The sequence below is a fragment of the Chelonoidis abingdonii genome, chromosome 10 (assembly GCF_003597395.2).
Source record: "Chelonoidis abingdonii isolate Lonesome George chromosome 10, CheloAbing_2.0, whole genome shotgun sequence".
Taxonomy (NCBI): domain Eukaryota; kingdom Metazoa; phylum Chordata; order Testudines; family Testudinidae; genus Chelonoidis; species Chelonoidis abingdonii.
This window is the reverse complement of record NC_133778.1, coordinates 52,166,013-52,177,674: the sequence shown is the minus strand read 5'-3', so window position 1 is coordinate 52,177,674 and position 11,662 is coordinate 52,166,013. Positions and strand designations below refer to the sequence as shown.

Below are 11,662 nucleotides of genomic sequence, written 5' to 3'. Positions count from 1 at the left end.
GATGACTAGAATTTGTTATGTTACATGTGTATACTGAATATCCTTAAATACAAAAACCTGTCATTTCCTTCTGAATACAGCAGACCAAATATGTCTCTAACAAATATTTTCTTTCAACTGAAAAGTTTCAGTCTCAAAGAGCAGCCTTAAGAAGTGTGACTCATTTACCCATCCTACTGAAAATATTCTGTGTGAATGCTGCAGTTCTAGGCTTTGATCTTAAATGGCCTTTTTAGGCATTCATGTACTGGTAACATTTGTCATATGTATTAGAAAAAGGGAGTAATACACTGAAAAGGAAGCTAAACTCTGTGCACAGTCTTCAAAATAAAAATTGAGTGAACACGTTGCTTATTCCATCAATCATAGATAGTGGTTATTTCTATCAGAGATGTACAGAGTATTTAAAACTAGAAATAAATACCAGTATACGCTAGAGGACAAAATTTAATAATTGATAAAAATGTACAAAAATATTCAAATCAGAAAGGTTTCAGAATGTGTACCACAGTAGTCAATACTTGTCACTGAATAGGGAAAGTAGAACTTTTCCTCAAAGCAAAACTGGTCAGAGGCTACCAAAAGGGGTAGGGGGGGAAAAAAGCTGAATTTTTAAAAACAATACTATTTTTTTTTGTTTGTTTTTTAAAGAAAAGGTTTAGAATAACATTGATTTTCTACATTAATATTGCAACTGCTATTTAAAATTTGGTGGTACTTTCTTCAGCAGGTCCTTAAGGCAACATATTGAAATTAATTTACCATTTGATTTTATGTTAAATTTTCTTATCAAGATAAATGCTGAAATAATGCCCTCAGCCATTTTAATATATATGTCAGGTTTTACTTTGATAAAAATGGTGGCTATTTTACAGCAGCGCCCTCTAGTGCCACCGTAATGAAAGGCCTAGCAGATTTCCATCATAAACACCTATTTGTAAGGTTTTAAAACTTTACCATAAAAATTCACTCCAAGATGAAACTTGACATAGAAAGTCTCAGCCAGGAAGTCACATTTTTTGTTTAATACAAATTATCAAAACCATAAGTTTGGCCAGTAATGTCGTGCACAAAAAAAGCAATTTCTGTTTCTGGTGCTTCTCTGTACTACAATAAATCAAGAAATGGATTCATTATTCCCTCTCCATTTCCCTCCTCCTGCCAGAAAAATAAAAAACAAACACAGACATTTAAACCACGAGAAACTACATTTTGAATCTTTCCAAAAAGGAAATTTAGCTGGTCTCCACTGGCCTGTAAAAGCAGGTTTAGCACCTTTCCAGAAAGAACTGTTTAAGACATGGATTGCTAGAAAGGTGTTAATACTTTCCCTGGCCAGACTAGGCAGGACCCAGAGTCAGAAGTGAAACAACTTCCATTCATCAAAGGGCTCTAGGGTGTACAGAATATATATGCTTCCTAGCAAGTCAAGAACAGAACTTCAACTTTAACTCAAATGTCCCCCGTTTTTTCTAAATTTGATGCCAGGCCCCATAATGATATTACTTGAATGCATTTTTTTATGCAGTATCATTAAAACCCACTGTTTTTCAGCAATGGAACTCAGAATATCAGAACTCATGTCCTGAATTAGACATCAGTTTCTTTTATTAAATCCTACTGTGAATGTATTTGGTATAAATAATGTTCTTATTGATCTTCATCCAGTTGTTCCAAGAGGGTTCTTCTCTGTTTTTCTAATTCCCCTTCACTCAGTTCACTCCCAGATGTATCCCAATTACCCTGCAAAGAAATGTAATGATTATGACAAGAACACACTGTAATTCACCCACGGCAGCTATTGCATGTGTTCCAATACCGCTTTCTGGCCTTCATTAGGAAATACAGTAACTCCTCACTTAACATCTTCCACTTAACGTTGTTTCGAAGTTACATCGCTGTTCCATTAGAGAATATACTCGTTTAAAGTTGTGCAGTGCTCCCTTATAACCACAATAGAGGCCCAACTTAAATGTATACTCCAAATTAAGAAACACAGTAAAAGAACTAAAAAAGAGCCACCATGGCTTAACAACCATGTAAAAGAAGCAGTGAGAGATAAGAAGAGGCATCTTTTAGAAGTGGAAGTCAAATCCCAGTGAGGTAAATAAAAAAGGAGCATAAACACTGCCAAATTAAGTGTAAAAATGTAATAAGAAAAGCCAAAGAGGAGTCTGAAGAACAGCTAGCCAAAAACTCAAAAGGTCATAACAAAATGTTTAAGTACATCAGAAGCAGGAAGCCTGCTAAACAACCAATGGGGCCCCTGGATGATCGAGATACAAAAGGAGCGCTTAAGATCGATAAAGTCATTGTGGAGATAATGATTCTTTGCTTCGTCTTATGCAGATGTTAGGGAGATTCCCTTTAGCGTGACCATCTGCGGAACTGTCACAGACTGAAGTGTCCTAGAGGTGTTTGGATTAATTGATAAATTTACCATTACATGTCCCGGACCAGCTAGCTCACCCAAAGTTCTGAAAACTCAAATGTGTTTGTGGAAATTAACTTTTCTGTTCTCAATGACTGGAAGCATGCTAATGTACGCCAATTTTAAAGGGCTAAGAGGTGTCCTGGCATTAAGACCGTAAGTTACGTCCGTACCAGGCCATTAGTTAAACCATAGTAAAGAATAAAATTGTTAGACAACAAAACATAGAAGCAACATAAATTTTGGGCAGCAGGTTTTAACAACTAAAAGAATTGTGGAAGCTAGACTTGTACGCATTTGAGAGAGAACTGGATAATTCATGGAGTTTAAGTCCTATTTAATGCATTGCCAGGATGGGTAAGGAATGGTGTCCCTAGCCTCTGTTTGTCAGAAGGTGGCGATGGATGGCAGGAGAGAGATCACTTAATCATTACCTGTTAGGTTCACTTCCTCTGGGGCACCTGGCATTGGCCACTGGCGGTAGACAGGATACTGGGCTAGATGGACCTTTGGTCTGACCCAGTGTGGCCGTTCTTATAATGTCATTTGGCTGATTTTACAAGGGAGCATTACACAAGTTCCTCTTCTCTGCCTCCTCCCTCTCCCCTTCCCTTCCTCCCAGCACTTCCCCTGCTGCCAAACAGTTGTTTGGCGGCACTTAGGACTTTCTGGGAGGGAGGGAGCAAGCGGGGAAGCTGCCCCTCCCCCCGGCAGGCAGGGCCACCTGGAACGCAAGGGCTTTAGGGGCTGCAGGGCCCTGGACTAAGGGGGTCCTGGCCTGCAGCTCTAAAGCCTCTTTCAGAATGCAGCCCTGCGAGCACGGGTTGAAGGACTCAAGAGGAGCAGGGGCAGCCGTGCAGTCAGTGGCTGGAGAGAAGCAGCGCTCTAGGGCCCCCTTAGCCCAGAGCCCTAGAGCCCTGTGTTCCGGGTGGCCCTGCCTGCTGGGGGGGACAGCTCCCAGAATTGCAGCCCTGGGGGTGGTGCCGCGCTACGCAGAGCCACCTGCACACCCCCTGCACCAAACAGGAACTGCCCCAGGTAAGTGCTCTGCACCTCTTGCTTGCCCCAGCCCTGAGCCTCCTACCGCCCTCCCACCCTGAGCGCCCTCCCATACCCTAACTCCCTCCCAGACCCTGCACCCCCAGCCCTTAGCCCCAGGGGTAAGCCGGGGCACCTCCTCACCACAGTACAGTACTGTACAGTATATAATGTCTTTTGTCTGCTCCCCCAAAATTTCCTTGGAACCTAACCCCCCGCATTTACATTAAATCTTATGGGAAAATTGGATTCATTTAACACTTTCACTTAAAGTCACATTTTTCAGGAACATAACTACAACATTAAGTGAGGAGTTACTGTATAGCGAAAAACTCAAGGGAATACATTCCATATTTAAAGGAAATGACAAGTGAAGCAATATAACATGAAAACATTTGTTGAATTCTAATCCTACATCCCTCAGTGCAATATGAAATATACTTGTGTGCAACTGTTCTCAGAAGATAAGCATCCAAAGGAGGGCCTAACATTAGATTTCTTGTCACAAATTTTTCATCACTGCTACCAATATTGGTAGCAACAGTGAAAGCATTGGAGTAGACAATGTTCTAGGTGACAGCTTGTGTTTTAACCACCATGTTGTCTAACCCTGCTCTGAGCAGGTCTTCACAACATAGTGTCGAATACTAAACCTAGGCCACAGTTTTGTCCAAAAAATGCAGATTCAGCAACACTAAAACATCTTCTAAATTGATATGTTTCAATTTTTTTTTTTTTACTGAAAGTTACCAAACAAATAAAAACATTTTTATTTCGACATGTTTGAAACACGTTCTGATTTTTTAGTTCAAAGCAATTTTCATTTAAAAATTGCCTTTAATTTTATTAAATGACCCTTTAAAATTGTCAAAATAAAAATAAAAAATTTCAATTTTAAGATACGTTTTATTTCACCCAAAATGATTCCCCCCCCCAATTTTTTGATTTGTCAAAAACTGAAGGAAAAAAAAAGTTATTTCCCAGAAATCTCCCCCACAAAAAAAACAAACCAACCAACCAACCACACACCACCACAATCAGTTATTCACACAGCTCTACTGCGAACACCAGCAGCTGTCTGGAGCCCTATCTACACTAATGCATCCACCATTGGTCTAACAAGAGTGGGCAATTTTGAGCAAAAAAGCATAATGCAGACAGAGCCTGACAGATTAGCTACTCTTGGGTCCCTGCTGCCAACATAATACGTCTCCCACCCAACAGATGTATGGTTGGGATTTTCTAAGGAGCCTAAGAGAGTTAGGTGCCAAAATGGATTGTTCTGGGAGGACACATATCCTAATGAATTACCACATACCCCGCAGAGATAGAGTTCTGAGAGACTTCTGTCTGTGAAAGGACTGAACAACAGGGTACAGCTGCAACCTACACACCTCACTGACAGCATTACAAGATGCTCTTTCATGGGAGCCAACAGTGCTGAGCCTGAGAGAATTTCTCATTCAGTTACCTAACTCCCTTAGTCTCTTTAGAAAATCCAGTCTATATATTCTCCAAAATACAAGTTACTCAGAATGGATGCTATAATAAAATGTGGACTCTGCAAGTGCTCTCAACAATATTCTTTGCTTTCAAAAAGCCCAAGAACCACTTAGCTTCATTAGCACTTTCTTCCACCACTGGTCTAGCTCCAGTGCAGCTCCACCAGTGCTAAATCAACAGCGGGGAAAAGGGCAGCTACACCCAGAGATGAAAGGTTGCTCCATCAAATCTAGTCTTTGTTGTGTTCTAGACCAGGACAGTCAATAGGTGGATGGCGGGCCAAGTCTGGACCACCAAATCCTTTTGAAGGGACCTCAAAATCTTTTTTATTTATTTATCATCATCGTAGGGTTTTTTTTTTTTTTTTTTAATTATTTTCTCTGGAGCCTCGACCTTGACTATACCTTGACCAAGAAATTTGGACCTTGACAAAAAATAAGTGTTCTACCCCATTCTGGACTAAAAATCCCATATTGTTTAAATATGAATACAATCGTAGCATGAGCGCCATGTGGACTATGGCCCAAAACGTTCCACTACTTTCCTTCAACAGTGTATGTCACTTTCAGTTTTGGGTGGTTTTTTTTTTTGCACCATAAATAATCATTAAAATACAGCTTTAAAATGAAAATATGACATCTACACAAAACCACATGCAGAATTACCAAGCTACACAGATCCCAAAACATATACTAATAACAATTTTAGATCTTCTTGGAACATTAGGTCCATCTACAGATAAAAATCACTGTAAGTAAATGTGACGTTGCACCCCATAATGCTTTATGGAAATACGCTCATGAAAGTAAATATGACATAACTGGAATATGTTTTATGTCAGATATGCCATGTAACATCTCTCTGCAAAGGTTATGATCTACTGAATATATTCATCTTATTTGTATGCATGTATCATTTTTGTATTCCAAGTTATGAGTATGAGGCTAGGTACTTGTTTAAGTTTAAGTAGCCTCTGTGAAGCAGTTGGTCAGCTTCCTAAGAAAAGACTATTCTCAGTAAGTGCCCAGTCAAAAAACACTTAAGCTACCAATGAACTTGGAGACACCAATCCACATCTGATCTTTCTCGGGAATGAAAACAGGCTGAGAGGTAGTCTAAAGGGGATTTTTGATCCAACCCATCACAATAACTCCTTAGCTTATAAATTAGCAAGCTACTCTTTAATTAGTTGTATATTTTTATGTGGATCTGTAAAGCTACTATATTGTATTTAGCCAAAATAAAATAAAAAAACCTCACAGACATTAAACAAAATGGAACCAAGAAAAAAAAACTTACAGAATCTTTTCCAGGACGTTTTTTAGGAGGAGATTTATGCTTTGATTCCGATCTTTGTCTAGGTCTATCCTTTTCATTCTCTCTCTCTTTTTCTTTTTTATCCTTTTCTCGTTCAATATCAGATTCTGGTGAATCCTGTGTAAATAAAATGAACAAATGTGAAAAATTCTTAAAGTTTCCGAATATTTATTTTATTAACATTTGTATAATGTGCACAGTGAGTGTACCCACATCTCAGTACAACTAAACTCTGCAAAGCTCCATTACTGGGTTACATATAAGCAAACTGGCTTATTTAACATGTTCTTGTTTAGAACTAACCAACCAAATACCATGAACATGGCAGAAGAAAGCCAATACACAGACAAATGCATACACAAATGATTTAAGAAGAAAGACAGGTAGGCTGACTTCAACTTGAAACATAGCAACAACTAAAATCGGTGGAGGAGAACTTACTCTACTCTTCTGCTTTATAATCATACACATGAGGGATTAGGTCACACTAGACGCTAGAGCCCTGCAGTGGGACTGGGATCCCGCGGGTCCCACAGGACCCACACAATGCTCTACTGATGCTTCCTGACCAGTTAGGTATTTATGCAGAAGTCATCTATTCAATATGGCTTTTGCAAAGGGTTGATGGTGTATTTCCTGGCATGGGGAATGGCTGGAAAGCCACATCTCTATAGCTAGCTGCTGGCAGAGGTCCTACCTGAATATTACTACCACAAAACACCAAGAGTGATTACACTAGGGTGCCTACAGTCTTGGATAGGAATGTTTATTATTTAAATCTAAATAAATAAATACAACTGAAATGTTAAAGCAACATGGCTTTCACACTGACCACTAGCCCTCCTGTGGCAGCTAACACATAATGGTCAACTGTTGTTGAATCACCAGAATTGTATGCCACACTGAACAGTGTCTATCCCATATGAGGGCTTCTTGTGAGAGGGCTACCACTCTCAAAAGAGTGCAGCTAAATTTTACAACTTCAGAAAATACAAAAACAAACATAAAAGTACCCCGTGTTTATGTGGCAATGTGACCACCATAATTTATCAGTAAACTCAAATCACTTCCCTTCCCCATGCCAACAGACACTCACCAGTCCTGAATCTTACAAAGAAAAAGATAACAGAATAAATGACAACATAGGTTATATTGGAGTTCTTACACTGCTCCAATTAGCATTGTATCTGAGCTCCCAAAATAGCTCTGGAACACAGAGAGACAGGAGGGAGTGATCCCTGGCATGAGGCAAGAGCAAAATAGGACTCCCATCTCTGAGTGCTTCTATGGCTGCCAAGATGACAGTCCTGAGGGCGGCCATGGGGGTAATCACTCTAGCAAGATTTACCGTTATAAACAACTTTAGACCTCATAAGCAAGGCCTTATAATACTCAGAACTGAGCCCTCAGAAATGGTTCCTGAAAGCTATATGTGGAAAACAGGAAGTTATTGTTAAGCTACCAGTACTAGTCACCTCTCTGGTTTCATGTAATGATCTAATAAGGCAATAGGGCTGATTACAAGTACCTTCAAAGATTAAGTGAAAAGCAAGTGTATTCATTGGCTAGCTCTAGAACAAAAAGTAGGGCTGTCGATTACCTGCAGTTAACTTACACGATTAACTCAAAAAAAATTAATCACGATTAATCGCACTGGTTAAGAATAGAATACCAACTGAAATTACTAAATAATATTTTGGATGTTTTTCTACATTTTCAAATATATTGATTTCTATTACAACACAGAATACAAAGTGTACAGTCCTGACTTTATATTATTTATTACAAATATTTGCACTGTAAAAATGACAAAACAAAAGAAACAGTATTTTTGACTTCACCTCATACAAGTGTTGCAGTGCAATCTCTTAACTGTGAAAGTGTATCTTACAAATGTAGATTTTTTTTTTTAACATAACTGCACACAAAAATAATGTAAAAAACTTTAGAGCCTACAAGTTCACTCAGTCCTACTTCTTGTTCAGCCAATCGCTAAGACAAACAAATTTGTTTATGTTTAAGGAAGATGCTGCTGCCGACTTTTTATTTACATCACCCAGAAGCAAGAACAGGCATTTACATGGCACTTTTGTAGCTGGGGTTGCAAGGTATTCACATGCCAAATATGCTAAACATTCGTATGCCCTTTCATGCTTCAGCCACCATTCCAGGGGACATGCTTCCATGGTGATGACACTCGTTAAAAAAATGAGTTAATTAAATTTGTGACTGAACTCCTTGGTGGAGAATTTTATGTCTCCGGTTGTTTTACCCGCATTCTGCCATATATTTCATGTTCGCTGTTTGTTTTAAGAACAATTTCACAGCAGATCTGACAAAATGCAAAATGTAAGATTTCTAAAAATAGCTACAGCACTTAATCCAAGGTTTAAGAATCTGAAGCGCTGTCCAAAATCTGAGAAGGACAAGGTGTGGAGCATGCTTTCAGAAGTCTTAAGACGTGGAAACTACAAAACCCTAACAACCAGAAGAGAAAATCAGCCTTCTGGTGGTGGTATCTTACTCCGATGATGAAAATGAACATGCATCAGTCTGCTCTGTTTTGGATCGTTATCGAGCAGAACCCATCATCACCATGGACGCATGTCCTCTGGAATGTTGGTTGAAGCATGAAGAGACATATGAATCTTTAGATGCATAAATATCTTGCAACCCCGGCTACAACAGTGCCACACGAATAGTGCCTGTTCTCACTTTCAGGTGACATTGTAAACAAGAAGCAGGCAGCATTATCTCTTGCAAATTGTAACCAACTTTGTTTGTCTGAGCGATTGGCTGAAGTAGGACTGAGTGCACTTGTAGGCTCTAAAGTTTTACATTGATTGCACTACAGTTCTTGTATTAGGTGAATTGAAAAATACTATTCCTTTTGTTTTTTACAATGCAAATATTAGTAATAAAAAATAAACAAAGTGAGCATTGTACATTGTGTTTTAACTGAAATCAATTTGAAAATGTAGAAAACATCCAAAAATATTTAAATATATGGTATTCTATTATTGCTTAACAGCACAATTAATCGTGCAATTAATTTTTTAATCGCTTGACTGCCATAATAAAAAGCTGTACTTACAGACTTGTGTCTCCTCTTTTTGTTTTTCTTCTTGTGTTTTTTTGACTTCTTGTAACTTCTCTCTAAAATACACGGAAAAGTAAGTATCAATAAAACATTAAGACCCATCATCATCATGACAAGACTTGTTTTAACAGAGGAGAGGGGAAAATATCTTACCAGATTCTGCACTGGAAGAACGATCAGAAACTGATCTAGATTCTGAGCGTTGCCTCTTCTTCTTTGAATGGCTATCATCATCATCAGACTCTGAACCCTTTAAACAGAACATTTTGAGTTCAATATTAACCTTGCAAGACAATGTGTTGTAAATGTAGCTTTCATATACTATTCTAAGAAGGGTCTTACCGAACGGGAGCGAGACCGTTTTCTGTGATGCTTTTTAGACTTTTTAGAATGTTTCTTATTCTTTGAATGATGATGTTGACACTCGTGCTGTGGTATAAGATAATCGAAACATTATATTTGTTTTAAAGAATCCGATATAAGTTGACCAATTTCTTAGCACCAGTCCAAAAGAGAGACTCATGTTCACTGACATCAATTTGTTAAAACAATATAACATCTGAAATCTTATTGTTTGTAGCCTCTCTTTATATGCAAGATTACATTTTTTAAAAATTAAATTTAAAGAAACTGCCATTAATGCACTGTTAAAGCTGTAAAATCAAGCATTAAAAAAAAAAGAGTCACTTAGGAAGGAATCACTTAGCATCACACTTTGAAGATGGATGCAAACAGCTTCAGTTTTCCATTATGCATATTTAGTCTTGCATTTTTTAAATATTACTAATTTTAATGGCCTCCCCCCAAATTTAGCCAAGTACATACTGCTCATTAAGACCTATTTTATGTCAGATTTGAAGTTTGAAAATTTTTTTTTAAATCTCTTAAAAAAACAACACCAAATCAAATTTTAATAAAACAAGATGCAGTTTACTCCTTAAATTACATCAGCCTGATAAGCCATCTGTAGCTTGAGACAGATTGAGTTATTACTCCTTCAAAAAATCAAACTTGCTAAAAAACATTCATGTCTACACAGTTAAGAAAATTTTAGCCCAAAAGGTAACTATTGTAGAATGAGGTATATGAAAAGGGAAGTTAGATGAATACAGCTCAATAAATCACCAAAAAAACCCAAAACACATGAAAATAGCTTAACCATAATACACTTCACTACTTTCAGACTGAGGCTTTAATATTTGTGTCACAAAATAAGACAGTTCAGTACAGTTTTGGAAAGTTTTTTCTTACAAAAAACTGCTAAAAATTGCTATGAAAAAACAAATTGAAAAATTACCTCTAGTACATGTATAAAGTCTTTAAAGATTCTTTTTCTTTCAGATTCTAGAGTGATGTCTTCAAATGCTGGTTCCTTCACAAATCTCTCTCTGATCTATATTAAAAGGAATAAGAGTGAAATACTACTACAGAAAAACTTGTGTGTGTCTGTCTAACAACGAAGTAAAACAAACATCATTTCATAAATGGAAAAAACACATTTTACTGCTACAAGGTGAATTTGCCCCTCACCCCAACAAGTTCATGTATACAATGTGTCCCACACTTCCAAATGTCCAAAGATTGAGACTGTCATATTCAGATGTACCTATGTTTCTTCCATGAGGTTTAGAGTTATTCTCATTTTTTTAATGGCTATCAGTGAAAATCTTTAACAGTTCACTTCTGTTATGCTTAAAATAAGTAGTGCTCTTACCCCACTTAAACTTAACCTCGCTTACACACACAAATAAGTAGAAAAAGTCAGCTAAACACCGCCATCGAACAATCAATGCATTTTTCCTACATTTTCTTTCCAATCATTCTAAGTGTGTGAAACAGCAGCTCTCTTCTTTTAGCCTTGTCATTGTAGTCAACAATTTGACGAGCTATCATTTGACACACCACTATTAGCCTGAAACACTTATCATACAGCAGATTGTAATATCATTTCATGAACAAGATGTGAAGGAAAACAAACTTCATATAAGAGACAGATATACTGATGCTTGTTTTCTTATGATTTACCCAGATGGCGCATCTATGGCTACGTCTACATTACAGGATAATTCCGAATTATATTAAACCGGTTTTATAAAACAGATATTATAAATTCGATTTCACGCAGCCACACTAGGCACAGTAATTCGGCGGTGGGCGTCCATGGCCCGAGGCTAGCGTCGATTTCTGGAGTGTTACATTGTGGGTAGCTATTCCATAGCTATCCCATAGTTCCCGCAGTCTCCCCTGCCCCTTGGAATTCTGGGTTGAATCAT

General features: G+C 37.9%; 1 protein-coding gene across 8 annotated transcripts in view; it reads right to left on the bottom strand.

Annotated features, from left to right (window-relative positions):
* Window positions 1–427: 427 nt before the first annotated feature.
* PRPF40A (pre-mRNA processing factor 40A) overlaps window positions 428–11,662 on the bottom strand; it is a 51,317-nt gene continuing 40,082 nt past the window's right edge. For all 8 annotated transcript variants that reach the window (XM_032789952.2, XM_032789953.2, XM_075070226.1 and 5 more), the window contains 6 exons: window positions 10,687–10,782; window positions 9,732–9,818; window positions 9,543–9,639; window positions 9,384–9,445; window positions 6,272–6,406; window positions 428–1,743 (listed from right to left, as the gene is read on the bottom strand). In XM_032789952.2, coding sequence (XP_032645843.1) covers window positions 1,651–1,743; window positions 6,272–6,406; window positions 9,384–9,445; window positions 9,543–9,639; window positions 9,732–9,818; window positions 10,687–10,782 — 570 coding nt within the window. In that variant the 3' untranslated portion in view covers window positions 428–1,650. The remainder of the gene's footprint in view (window positions 1,744–6,271; window positions 6,407–9,383; window positions 9,446–9,542; window positions 9,640–9,731; window positions 9,819–10,686; window positions 10,783–11,662) is intronic.